The sequence below is a fragment of the Diplotaxodon limnothrissa genome, linkage group LG11 (assembly GCF_057381915.1).
Source record: "Diplotaxodon limnothrissa isolate DT_005_m linkage group LG11, D_limnothrissa_male_GT1.1, whole genome shotgun sequence".
Taxonomy (NCBI): domain Eukaryota; kingdom Metazoa; phylum Chordata; class Actinopteri; order Cichliformes; family Cichlidae; genus Diplotaxodon; species Diplotaxodon limnothrissa.
Window position 1 is genome coordinate 31736228 of NC_140606.1, and position 14572 is coordinate 31750799.

At 40.2% G+C, this 14572-nt stretch overlaps 1 protein-coding gene across 2 annotated transcripts in view; it reads left to right on the plus strand.

Annotated features, from left to right (window-relative positions):
* aplp1 (amyloid beta (A4) precursor-like protein 1) overlaps nucleotides 1-14572 on the plus strand; it is a 33322-nt gene that overhangs the window by 13922 nt on the left and 4828 nt on the right. For both annotated transcript variants that reach the window (XM_085366630.1, XM_085366631.1), the window contains exons 2-10: nucleotides 7408-7587; nucleotides 8609-8738; nucleotides 10260-10372; nucleotides 10753-10946; nucleotides 11038-11348; nucleotides 12688-12815; nucleotides 13555-13629; nucleotides 13718-13876; nucleotides 14045-14173. In XM_085366630.1, the coding sequence (XP_085222756.1) occupies nucleotides 7408-7587; nucleotides 8609-8738; nucleotides 10260-10372; nucleotides 10753-10946; nucleotides 11038-11348; nucleotides 12688-12815; nucleotides 13555-13629; nucleotides 13718-13876; nucleotides 14045-14173 (1419 nt within the window). The remainder of the gene's footprint in view (nucleotides 1-7407; nucleotides 7588-8608; nucleotides 8739-10259; nucleotides 10373-10752; nucleotides 10947-11037; nucleotides 11349-12687; nucleotides 12816-13554; nucleotides 13630-13717; nucleotides 13877-14044; nucleotides 14174-14572) is intronic.

The window sequence follows — 14572 nt, forward strand, 5'->3', positions numbered from 1 at the left end:
GAAGCAGGAAGACACCCACTATTAAGCCATCTGTGCTGCAGAAAAGCACAAAGACAAGGGCCTGTGCGTGCGTGTGTGTGTGTGTGTGTGTGTGTGTGTGTGTGTGTGTGTGTGTGTGTGTGTATTTCATAAATGTATGGGTTACTCATGTAAGGCTTATTCACACGGGGTGTGGGCGAGTCCTCCACACGAGTTATTGGTTGTTGGATGGTGTTACACTAATCAAGAGCGATCCTAGCTAATCAGGCTTTTCACATAGTTTGCCTAAAGTTTGGTACCTTTTATGTATCCTGACATAATCAAATCTTCAATGACTTAAAGTTGTATTGACAGCAAATATGTATTGTGCAAGTTTTGCTGCCTGGAACTTTTACAAAAGCTAAGATGATGCCAGAACTGCTAATATAGGTCCATAATCATTTACTAACTACCTGTTAAATCATTTTTATGGCACATATTTAGCGCTTACATTTCTTTATTAAGTGATACATGTTTCTTTTTATTATTTACATTTTGTCATTTGTGACGTTTAAATAGATTGACCAATATCCCACTGATGTCATTATCAAGGTGTCGTCACAAGATACTATAATAGAGATTGCAGCATAGTAGAAGAGAATTAGTAAGGACGAGCTCCTCAGGGCTCTGATGTCTGTAGTTAATTATCAGTAGTTAACTAAACTCTCAGTATATCCCAGAGAGAGTTGATTTACACATACACAACAACGCATGATAACCACACATGTACATGCACATTGTGTACCTCTAATAACTGAGAGGAGTTATTGAATAAATAAACTACAGTCACACAAAACATGGTGACATGAAAGCAGTAATAAATGTAAAAGTGAGTTTTGATATCAAAGCAAAGTTCTTCCCAGCTCTTCAGCATTCGAATTACTACGACCAGTTGGGTTGGTTCTTCAAACTACAGTCTAACAGCGGCTTGTAGAAAGTGATAAATGATGGGTGGGCTTCTCCCCTCTGTCTCTTCTGCTCTGGCTTGCCTGCAAAGGCCAGGGAATTGCATCATTACAGAGGATGAAGTCATCCTGCAACATAAGGGTGGAACAGGTGCTGAAAATTTAATTAGAGAAGGATGGGAGATGCTGGTGGAACATGTAAATACACTGCCCAAACTCACCCCCGACAGACAACTCAGTTTATGTTTATGTTCAGCATACACCAGATCATATCTGTTATTTTGTGCTCATAACATAATTTCCTCTACTGGAAAGGCATCTGCTAAAGTGTAATCACACATTATTATATCCGAGCAAAATTTTCCACTGCGTCTGGTCCAAGTGGATGTGCACTCGTCTCTCTGGGAGCTTTTAGTTTTTCTTGTGATGCTTTTTTTTGCTGTGGAGGTACACCCGTGATTACAAAGTGGCACAGTCAGTATGCAGTGCATATGGAGAAGGAGAGCAGAGGAATAATAATAAAATACCAAGAGAGCTAACATAGGCAAAGAATACGGGGAAAAGGCAGAAAGCCAATCGACGTTTCCTGGCTTTATATCACCAGGTTGTTATTAATGATGCAGCATCCCCTGCAGTGGGGAGCTGTCAGGCCTGTTCAGCCTCATCAGCACAAGGACATGATATGTGGAGCTCAGGATGTTTGAACAGCACTTCCTCGACAACTTGTGAACCCCTCACTCTCCCCCGCATGCTTGCAGACTGTACTGTACGGAGATGCTTCAGTACACCACGGCATTTTCTCCCCGAGACATGGCGGGCGGCTCTGCAACCTGTCTGTTACTGGAGAAGTGTCACTGTTGACAGATTGTGATGCATTATTGGGAAGCCAGCTGGATCGCTGCGTTCAGAGTGTTCATGGTCACAATACAACAGGGGTAGCACTCTGAAGTCTAATTGGCTTTAAAAGGGGAATAACATACCAGGAACGCACTAAAAAATCTTGTACTGCATGTTGGGAATTATAGCCATAATTTGTAGGCATAAAACATTGATGGAAATGCTTAATCAAAGCACAAGAGTGTGATTAATTAATTGTAGCAAAAGCTATTTTTAACTGAATGAAAGCCTGATCCTTCACATTGTCTATTTAAGTGATATAGCCAGTGAGTACAGCATTTTGATGAAAACACTTAGTGTTTGAATATTTGAAAACATTACTTACCTACTTCAGTTAAATTACAGTTAAAAACTCTTTAAAGCTCATTTGAATTTTTAAAAATAATGCCTTTTAATACTAAGACATGGCTGAAGTCTACCAGCTCTGTAAGCTTCTACAGAAACACAGCAGTGCTTAGTGGTGAACTCTACTCACAACTTTGACAATGGGTATGTGTGAGTTCTGGACATGTTTAACGTTTAGCCCGAACATGTCAGCAGAAGAAGAGTCACGTGATCATCAAAGCCTCTTTAATCTAGAGAACAGTGCTCTCAGCAGAAGCTCTGTTGCGTGTGCGTTGGTATGCCCATGACCCTGGATTACGTGGCTAACAAAATGGATGAATGTTAGCATGCATCTTTTCCCGGAACCTGTCAAGAAAGTGTTGTGCAACTGAAATTCACAAGGCAGATTTTGCACTTGCTTAAGTTACCAATTTCATTTTTTGGTAAGGTCAAATCAATTCAAAGTGCTTCAAGTGCTGCTGAATTTCACTCAATTTTTCCACCAGATGACCCTATAGTAAGAATACTACATATTAAACACTAGAAACATAGTTCTGTTCTTAAATATTAAGTATAATTAGGCCAAGTATAAATATGTGGTTGATGGATGGATGTTGATGGCATAAAAATAATTTCCTTTAAAACTTTACAGCTTACTGAATTTGGCCCACAATGAAGTTCCAAACAAATTGAAAACCTTTCACTATCAAATGGCCAGCCACTGCAGCTGTTCTCACACTCAAATATAAACTTTCTTCCATATCTCACATGCTTGGTGTCATGGTTCCTGGGCCTTTGACCCAGTGTTTTCAATTTCTTCTTGTTTTGTTTATTTTCCACATGTCTATGTTTCCTGTTTCACCACGCCAGCTTTCTGTCTGTGCGCATCATGTCTAGTTCTACCTCCTATGTCTTATTAGTCAGATTATGTTCAGCTGTGTACTGACCGGTCATTAGCCTGTGTATTTAAATCCTTAGTTTCCTCCAGTTCATTGTCTTGTCATCGTCGATCCCGCATGTGTGTTCCAGTTCAGTAATTCAACCAGTCTTTCCGGTCAATCAGCTATACTTCTCATGTTGTGTTCATCCGTTCATCACAATAAACACCAGCCTTAACCAACCCGTGGGTGTTGCATTTGGGTCCTCTCTTCCTCACATCCACACAGCGACGCCTGACACTCGGCAGGTGAAACTACAGGCTGCTGCAAGCTTCAACAGGTTCAAGCAAGCCACATCAGCTTTCAGCAGTCAGTTTCTCTATGAACTGCCCATTCTAGTCTCGAGTCAGAATGCTATTTACGTGAACAAGTGAACAACATGTGCGCTCAAGTATGGCTGCATGGTAGTATATATGTCAGGATTCGTTTCTGCCATAGCAATAAAGTTGCATTATGAGCACATAAATAAAGCAAATGAACGTCCCATGTTTTCCAAATATGGACACTCAGCAGCAATATTCACTGCAGTTAAAGACTGTGTTGAACTGGGGTATGACACATAAGAGCTGCCACGATCAGATTCATAGACAGCCTCGGCAAATGTATTTCTGAGATTGTTAAGTATTGAATTAAGTGATTTTCCATTTCCATTTCTTTAAAAAAAAAAAAAAAGTGGAATACCATAAAATATATTTATGCCCCCCAACTAATGCTTCTTAAAAGCATTTTTACCATTTTGGAAAGAATAAATAGATGTGATGCATGTTGATGACAGTTCCTGTTATTGCTGTAATAATACAATGGCACAAAAACAGTGAAACAAAGACATTACGTGGTATTCACGCAGCAGGGTAAAATGGGCCTCGTAGCTTATGTGATTTCAGCCGCTGATTGATGTTTATGTGATGTTGTTGATGATTATAGTGGTGAAAAGAATGTGGAGAAGAAGAATGCTTCTACTTGTCGCTTTCAACAATTAAGGCTTCTGCTTCTTTGTGGAGCAGCAGACCAGAAGTGTACACACTGTAGATCGTACAGTTGTATTGGTTATAAGGGAATGTCTAATCTAGTCCTGCATCTGACTAGAGATTGGAAGTGCAGACTTGTGAGGCTCGAGGTCAGGGCCTCAGGCTCCTGATGGACTGCTATTGATTGGGGGAACGTGGCGATACAGTTGCAGTCGCTGAGCATTGATTTTCTGCAAGTGCAGTAGTGGAGAGCAGACAGAATGAGAGAGCTGGACCAGAGGGAGCTGCCAGGTTATCTTCTCAAATATCCGGAAGTTTTTTTTTCTTTCTTTCTTTTTCGTTGTGGCACTGACCTTCCCTGACTCAAAGAGATATATCTATTTAGACATTAGCTCAGCAGCTCCTCTAGACAGATTGTTTCAGCAACTTCAGCAGTCTTCCCCTCTGCTTATCTTACAGTACACTTAACCAATTAAACGATCCAATTCAGCTCTGTCAGTAACAAGCAACAGTTGGTTTTTAAGCAGGTATAATATTTAATAATGTTGAGCTGCAATAAAAGAGTTTTAACCTAAACATGTTATACTACTGAATATAATTCTGTTCACATAACCAACTATCCAGCTAGAATTGCAGGGGGTTGGAGCCTATCCAAGCTGCTATCAGGGGAGAGCTTTGATAGACTCCAGAGAGGCTGTCAGTCCATCGCAGGGCTCATACATTGGTGGGACAGACCATTCCCATCCACAATTACAGCAAATTTAGAATAATCAGTTACCCTAACAAGAAAGTCTTTGACATGTGGGAGTAAATCACCCAGAGACAAACCACTCATGACTTTCATGCTTAGTCCTAGCTGACCATCAGATGTAAACACAGAGCCCTGTTGCTGTTAGTTGATGGTTTAAACCCATATTTGGATGCAGATAGTACCAGTTCTCATGTGTTTAAACTGTGTGGAATCGTGTTGCCTTTCTTTTTAAATTTTGCACATATTTTAAATTCCAAAAAGCTCCTGCGTTCAATCATCTCTTCTTTTAAGAGGAGTTATATCTTTTCTCTTGTGTGACATTGAATTTAATATGCTAAACAATTCAAGGCCTTCTTTAGTTTATTATTTGTTTCATAGCTTTTGGTTGATAGCAGCTCTGGACTTCCGGCAGGCCAACTAGTTTAGTGTTGTTGTGTTGCCATCAAGCAACATGCACTATATGGTCATCAAACTCATCAATACTCTGCTGGCTCAATAACTGCAGAGTTAAACAAACCACCTCTTGCATTAATATCAGCACAAAAACTGTGCTCTGGAGTTTTTTGTTTTGACACAATCCTTTGCGTTACGCAGTGACTTTCACCAGAAAATCATCTCCGTTTCCAGTGCAGTTTAAGACAGTCGTTAAATGACAGTTTTCCACAGCATCACATCTCTTTTGGGGTTGTGTAAATCAAGACGTTTCGAAATTTGGAACCCCTGCCTTTTAAGCAGCCATTGTTTCCATTTGTTTATCTTCGCTACCGTTATTAACTGGTTGTGACTTGCAGGTACCCGAAACTTGTTTGATGGGTAAATTATCCCAATGAATATGTCAGCAAGTGCTGACAGCTAAAAACGCTAGAACGTCATTCTTTCAGAGAGTCAGTTTTGCAGCATTGAAAAAAAAAAAAGCTAATCAGGGAGAAAGTACTTTTATGAAATGACTATAGAAAATTACAGACTTTAAATCACAACTGCCACTTATGAGCATTATGTTAACAGCCTATGACCCTGGAAGTAGTTTAGATTTTAGAAAGAGATACTTGTGCTGATTGTGTCATCTCAGGCATATCTCTCTAAGAGATATTCATATAATGTAAATGAATAAACATAAATCAATTTCTAAAGAGGTCTATAAAGTCATTCACAAATCTTAAAAAAAAACTGCTCTGGGAAATGGGGAGCGGTAATGAAAAGTAGATGCGTAATTTGTTAGAAATCTGCTAAGACATGCAGAAACACAAACCCTGCCCAGCTTAATTATAATGCACAGACTGCTCAGGGCTTATTATATTTATTGTACATTTACTCAGAGAGGTTTATATATTTATTTTACCCAGTATGAATTTTAATTAGGACTTCAAACACTTTAGCTCCATTTGGCCAAAGCAGGGCTTTCCTTTGATCAGGCGTCACTCTCCCATATTTTTTCTCCTCTATTTCTTCCCTTTGGGCAACTTCCTTCTAATTGGCTCAGCGTCGCTCATCTTGTCTGTCGTCAGTGGGCCTGTCTCTCTCTCTGTCAGCACAGATGAAAGCATATGAGCTGTATACAGACTCTGGGGTGTGGGATCCCTTTTTTGTGGAGTTTCGTGGTTAGACAATAAATAACATTGCATGTTGTCTCTGTGAATGTTCAATTGTTACTAAGAAACCTGCATCCTTTTACTTTACATGGCCTGCAGGAGTCTTTGAATATGTTCTGTAAATGTGTCGTTTTCTCCAGCAGACATGATTCAGGGATCCAGCTGAACATGAAGCATACACTGTATTTCTTCACTTTTACTTTAAGGCTCCCTTCACTTATGTTTTCTTAAAAAGAAGTCTGTGTTTGTTCATTTTTAGACCCTTTTCCTCTCTCCCTAAACCCTCCTCTTCTTTATTCCTCCCTGGACTCTCTCTGTGTCTGTCCTGTGTGTTAATGTAGTGAAGTGGTGCATCGGTCAATGAGCTTGTATTAACACCTGACTCCCAGCCCTAGCTGCTGTTTGTTCCTCTACTGGGGTCCCATGGGCCCTCCCCACAGGCAGAGGCAACATATCCCACAATCAATAGCAACATCCTAGAAGGCCACAGATGAGGGGAAGGAGAAGAGAGAGGGGAAGCAGTCTTTTACGTGCTCTTGTATGGGGTTTTTTTTTTTTTTTTTTTGTAACAGACCCCCCACCTTCTTCTACCAGCCCTTCCTTGTTTCCTCAGATGTCAGTGGTGTCAGCAGACAGGGAGCACTGGCCCACCATCTCACAGTTGGGCATTTAATTTGTTCCTTCATTTATTTTGGGGCATTTCAAGAGTGACGGTTCTATGGTTCTATCTTTTCTGAATTTTAGGTTTTCTCGTAAAGCGAGCGGTGTGCAGACTTCTACATTAGTCTCTTCTCACTTCCTCCACATTTTCCCCTTTCTCTTTCGATCTCTCGCTCACTCTGTCTTGCACTCAGGCTTACACTCTTGGTCTATAATGTCGGAGAGTGCTAGAGTGCATTTAGGAATTATCTGTGGTCTCTCCACCATGGATCAGCTTCAGACAGAATATTCTCAGCTTCTGTGTTTATATTAACTCCTCATCTGTCTTGCCCCCGCCCCTCCCCTTTTGCTTTCTAGGCTTTGGCCATGGCTGAGGTGAACAGGCCAGTCCCCCAGGTGGCCGAGCCGCAGATTGCCATGTTCTGTGGCCGTCAGCTCCTGCACATGAACACACAGACTGGCCAGTGGGAACCGGATCCTCAGGGCCGCCAGAGCTGCTTCAAAGAGCCCAGCCAAATCCAGTCCTACTGTCAGGAGGTAGGAAGCAAAACTTTGCAGGGGGATTGAAATTCAGCGAATGGAAACTAAACAGCTCTGATGAAGACCAGACTAGAACAGCAGCATTATGAAATTGCTGGTTTAGGAATACTATTTCATGATCTCAGCAAAAATGAATAAATAAATAAAAAACAAACTGTATAAAACAAAGGGAGTCAAGTAAAATTTCACATTCTTTTTCTCTAATTTGATTTGTCTAACACATGTCCTATCAAACCTATATATTCACAAATATATAGTGGAGTGATGGCGGTCTGTTGGAATATTACAATATTTCACCTGGCCAACCATCTACCTTTCTGTCCTCTTGTTACCTGCTACTGTATGCGTACTCTTTAGCATCTGCTGTAAAGTTATTAGTGGTACACATGCTCTCCACACACTCCTTAGGCTGACATTATGATAGAAAAGGCAGCCAGGCACCATCTGGAGGCCAAAGCAGATGCAGCAGCTACAGACAGCAGCAGCCATGAGCTTGAATGGACAGTAATCCGATTAGCTGACATATTATGCATTTGAAATGGCTTTTACACAAAGCCCTCGTTTTCCTTGATATTTGTGAGGAAAGCATTTTAGTGTGTATTCAGACTGCAGGCTACAGCCATATTTCTTTCGCTTATTAAATCTCATTATGTGCTTGTGCTTCAAATCATTGGCCTAAATTGAAAATGGAAATAGTCCAGTGTCAAATTAGAAATATTAAAAGACAAGAATGGCCATTGAAATTATTATATCTAATGTGGCTTTAGACTAATATATATGTATATACATATACATATATATATATGTATATATATAGCATGGCTCTCCCTTGTTAGTCTTCTCCCCACTGATACTGCTCTCCCTCCTCTTCTTCCCTGATCCTGCTGCTTCTGCTCTGCCCCAAATTTACCAATTTTACCCCTATCTGCTCTTCCTTTTGTCTTAATTCCCTCTGTTTTGCCCATCTACCTATTTGTTTCTGTGTCTCCGTTATCTCTGCATGTACCTATACACTCAGATGTACCCAGGGCTCTCAATATCCCATATAGAGGAGTCCAAAAGACCAGTCACCATCCCTGCCTGGTGTAAGAAAGGTTGGGGGCACTGCCAGACACACCTGTTCATAGTCCTGCCCTACCGCTGCCTGGGTAAGAACAACACAAATCACTCTAACACAATAACAAAAATAACCAATTGATGTATTTTTTAAACAATAGAGTATATTTCACATATTCCTATGATGATTGTGCTTCATGTTTGGTTGTGTTGGGTTTTTTTTCTAATTAGCTTTTAATGTGCAATTTAAAAGCTAATTGTCTAAATTAAACTGTGAAGGCTGTGATCCTGATTAGTTTTGTTTTGTTTTATTCTGGGTAAAAAAAAATAATAATAAGTGAATGTGTCCACACATATGTAACTAATACACAAGACAACAAGATAAACACAGCATGTTTAATTTATAGTTCAAATACCAGCATTTTCATGTCTCCCATCACTTCACGTTTGTAAATGCATTACTATTAGAAGTGTAGTTAGGCAGCACTTAAAAACTGGACTGTGAGGCAGAAAAGACTTGCAGATAAACAGGTTAAGCATGCTATTGGCCACTAGGTGGCCAAATAGGCTAACGATGGATGAGTGACTAAATGAAATGTAATGAACAGTAAGTCAGTCTGGATTAATTAAAAACTTACATGTTCATGCATCTTACTGTGAAACCTGCTATAGCTTGTTTGATATCTACAGCAGTGCCTTTCATATGGGTTTTTCCTCATGCATGAGCTTAAATGAAGAGTAATGATAACAGTAAGAGATTAAAAGGAAACAGGGGTGTAGACTGTGTAAACTGTTCATTTCTGCTCGGTTTATTAAGAAAGGCTGTTAATATTCTGCATTTATGATCTCTGAAATAAATATTTTACATTCATTTTAAGCAAAGTACATTTTTTCTGTGTTCTTGATTTGCTACTGTAACTGCATTTTATCTGTCTAACGTGGTCGCTCATTATACATTTATGCTCTTTCGGTTGTTACTGGTGCACCGGTCTTCATTTAAGACTTCCAATTCACTGTCCTTCCTCTGATCTGTGTAATCTATGCAACGCACATCTGGTGTTCACGCACACAAGGCATCATGATAAGGTTCATCGGACTTGATACAAAAGAAAAGAAAATACCTGATTTAAATATAGCTGATCACAGCCTTGTGGTCATCTACTCTTGCACCTCTGGACCACCACACGCAACTCCTTGTTCTGTAGATTTGTACACCCCACCATGAAAAAAAATGGTGTGAGACGATGGTCCTGATTGGGCTTTTGAGCTTTTGACATAATGCACCACCTTTGGGCTTAGAAACTTAGAGACTTTTCAACTGAAAACTGTTGTTTCGTCTCTTGATCGTAGACCAAAACCATGCTCTCATCAATAGTGATGGCGTACATAAGTATGAGTAACTGCTCATACTTACATACATTATGTTTTGGGGGTTTTTAAAAAAACATTTTTTTTATTAGGTGGAGTCCCTAAACTTTGTGTACACGCTTGCATTTAGTGTCTGCTATAGCCTGTCCGTGTTTGATATGTATTGATAAATCTATTCAAATAAGAATCTCAACTATTATCATAGTCCTACTGCTTGACATACCTTTTTTTCTCTCCTGCTGCAGAGGGCGAGTACGTAAGCGAGGCCTTGCTCGTGCCCGACCGATGCCGTTTTCTCCACAAGGAGCAGATGGATGTCTGCGAGAGTTTCGTGTACTGGCACAACATTGCTAAGGAGGTGTGGAACAGACTACTGTAGACCAATTTAAAAATTGCACAATGAAGACATGAGAGGTCAATCATTTTAAAGAAGATGAGAAATCTTTATGTGACTGACACATTCTGTAATCATTCAGCCGGCACACAATTAAAAACACTAATACAGCCAGCTAGCTCTGACTGTATTACAGTCAGAGCTAGCTGGCTATTAGTGGTCTTTGTGGTGTATTGTTCTTGATGTCATACTTCGTCAGAACTCCCACTAGAGACGATTTTCTGGCAGAGAGAGGTGCCACACTCCTTCATTTCTGTCATGAACGACGTATTTTTGACACTGTGTTGAAACACTGTGACACTATGTATTTGCTTCTGAATACACTCGAAATTTGACTGTGTTAGGAGTGCACTTCAGACAATCTGGAGCTCCACAGCTACGGGTTGCTGTTGCCATGCGGGGACCATTACCGGGGTGTTGAATACGTGTGCTGCCCGGGGCGCGGAAGTTCTGGTGATAAAGGAGAGGCAGAAGAAAGAGACGTCCCTGCTGGTCCTAAGACACTTGCATTCCAGACGAGTGGAAAACTCAGCTCTGTGTAAGATGATTCAGCTTGACCATGCAGACATGTTGTAGGTTGAGGCTGTGGTTTGTGTGAAATATTTATAGTCACCCATTTTTCCACACAGAACCAAAGTGATAGCACCCACTCCGAGCCCCTTTCCTGAAATAGATCTTGATGATGATTTGGAATTTGAAGATAATGAAGTGGTAGAAGACGAAGACGAGGACGAGGAGCAGGAGGAAGAGGAGGAGGAAGAAGTTGATGAGGATGAGGCAGAAGGAGAGGAGGAAGAAGAGGAAATGGCCACGAAGGATACAGAGTATGAATACCCTATCGACTCGGGTCCCTACCAAACATCGGACTACTTGGACACCTTCTACTATGAGAAAAGCCAAAAACCCACCACCTCTTCTCCTCTGATGAAGGGAGACAGCTGTAAGTCTGCCTCACTGTTTCTGTTCATCTTTCTATTGCTGAGAGAGAGAGAAAAAAATCATGCCCCGCTCATGGTTTAGTAACTGTTGTTACCAAAAATGTCAACTAGGTTCTCTGCCATTTCCAGACACATACGGACTCACCAGTGCGCCTCATGCTTGGATGTAGGAAATCTACACCACAGACATGCACACATGTCGGTTTCATGCTCTACTTTTCTGTAGCTCAGCTCAGTTCATGAAATGAGTGTGTGTGTGTGTGTGTGTGTGTGTGTGTGTCTGCGTGTGTGTGTGTGTGTGTCTGCGTGTGTCACATCAGTCTGGTGCATAGCACAGCAAGACCTCAGCAGGGTTCACTATGGGGCGTGCAATAAATGGAGCAATTGACCACTTCACTCTAAATTTCAGAGCAGTAAATATTGATAGTACTCATTATGTGTGGGAAACACAGTAAACAATGAAAAACCAAAACTGGTTGATCATTTTTAGTCATATTTGTGTTGGGTGATGTTATGGTGTTGTCAGTGGTTTATTTTTACTCAAAATATTTTTAACCTTCACCCCATCAGTATGTTTATCTTATACTGGACTATGAGTACTACAAACTGTGGTCTCTGGGAGTAAACAACTGCAGGAAACGTTAAAATGTAAACTGCAAAGGCAGGTTTTATACAAGATTTAAAAAATTAAAAGAAATAAATTACAGCACATAAAGAAAATATATAATTTTAAAAAATGTAAATGAATTGTAATTATTATTTTATTGTATTTAAATCAAATTAATTAAATTTGACAAATAGGTTTTAAATAAGAAAAAAACTTGTCAGGTACAACAAACTAGCATAATTATGTGGTTAGGGATTAAACTGTTTAAACTCTGTGACTGTATATTTACACTTTTTTTTTTTTTTTACAGTTTTTTCTTTTACTTTCTGCTCATTTCAAGTAAAGGAAGCTATAAAAAAACATGAGAAAAAAATGAAGTTAAATCCAGTGGCTTAGTATTACTTGTTACCACTAGAAGTATTAATCCTAACCTTGTGTTAGATATACTGAATATATATTAATTTCATTAAAAGACGTGGTGTAACTTCCAGTCCAACCAAGCTGAGGTCAAATACTCAATCTGGGCCTCCAAGCTTTAAAAAAAATGTTATCACAAACAAATTATGAAATAGCTTGAACTCAAACATATCTACTCCAAGTTTTTTAAACATTGCTTCTTTCTTGATGGTGTTGCTCTGTGACCTGTACTGTCCTTTTTAATTGCAAGATAATTTCGCTTTGGCTCTTGCAGCCTATGTGACAGTAACAACCTGTTTCCTGTCTTTCCCATCTAGTGACTACAGCTAGGCCCACAGATGGTGTCGATGTTTATTTTGAGAAGCCAGTAGACGACACTGAGCATGCCAACTTCCTTCGTGCCAAAACAGACCTGGAGGAACGCAGAATGAAGCGCATCAATGAGGTAAATTTCACAGGGCTAAGAGCAGGCTAATGGCATCTTGGCTGGCAGGTCACACTTTTGACAGGTGATTCATTAATCTGGAAAGAGATTTGCTCATCCGTTGCTCTTGTCTTCTAATCTTATTCTGAAAATGACAGTACAGTAGGCCTGTCCATGTTCAACCTCCATACAGGGGAGCTGATACTGAAAGACATTACTTAAATAGCTTCCAAAAAAATGTCCATTAGGGCTGGGTTTAAGATTTTATCGTGCGATGTGGAAATGACAAAATGTGTGAATGACAAAATTAGAAGATGTTACTCTGACGATCCTGTGACAACAAGATTTTCAAGTTGTTTTCTTACATTTCTTCACAAAACAAAGATTAAAGAAGAAAATAACTGAAGTTATTTTCTTCTTTAATCGGATATTCTTTGGATATTTGACCGGCATCTTTGGTCATGATGACAAGAAAGCTGTCACACAACTTCAAGATTGTTTTTTTTTTATTTGGGTTTTCTTTGTGGTATTGCATAGCACCACTGCAGTGTTTTCTTTGTTATAAATGCAGTCAGACCATGTTGTTGAACTGATGCCTAAACCCCAAAAAGAAAACCTAGTTAGCAAATACGATAGCTGTATCTACAAGTCCTATCAGTTTTGAAGTGACAAAAGATGGTGTCTTTTGTTCTCCGAGTTTCATGAGAAGACTGTCTCCGTCACACACTCTGGACACATTCTGTGTGTTTGAATCCCTCAGATCATGAAGGAATGGGCAGAGGCAGACAACCAGTCAAAAAATCTGCCAAGGTCAGAGAGACAGGACCTGAATGAGGTAAGCAGGCATTTATCAAACCCGCTTTACTGACTTACAGTTGCAGTATCCCAGATAAAATGAATAATTATGGTCTTTTCTCTACCAGCATTTCCAGTCTGTGCTGCAGACGCTGGAGGAGCAAGTTGCTGGAGAGAGACAGAGACTTGTGGAGACTCATCTTGCCCGGGTTGAGGCCATTCTCAACAACAACCGCCGCCTGGCCCTGGAGAACTATTTGACAGCTGTACAGTCTGATCCCCCTCAGGTAAAACTACCCTGGAGTACAGAGGAGGAGAGAAGACAGAGATAAACAATTGCAGATATCTTGTCGATCTGTCTATATTTATACCCGGCAGCAAATTAGAAGAGCCTTTGTCTCATTTTCTGGTATTTTACTTCTCACTCTTATCTGCTGCTGAACTGTGTCTTCCAGCCAGAGCGTGTGCTGCAGGCGCTGAAGCGCTACATGGCTGCAGAGCAGAAGGACCGCAGACACACATTGAGACATTACCAGCATATTGTGGCGGTTGACCCCCAGAAGGCTGAGCAGATGAAATTCCAGGTGTGTGTGTGAGAGCGTGTGAGGTATTTGGATGAGGTGAGCACACACCTGTGCTCTGCACACGTGAGTCTCTTGTCTGCTGACCCTGAAACACACAGAAAACAGAGAACTCAACGATGTGAGGCAGCTAAAAATCCTCTTTTCATTCAACTAAAAGCAAAGCCAGTCTTATGTGACACCAAAATATTTACAATCTGGCAGCACTTTTCATTTTAATTCAGTAATAACATTTAAAAATGAACAGGTAATAATTATGTTATTGCACACTGTTAACAGTGGGTGTATTTGGTTAAAGCTAAGACTCATATTTTTGCTGTAGGGTGCTAGGGGATCAGAAACATATCCTAATAAAGAGAAAATACACTAAAGCATACCAGTAGCATATTAATATTTTGGAGG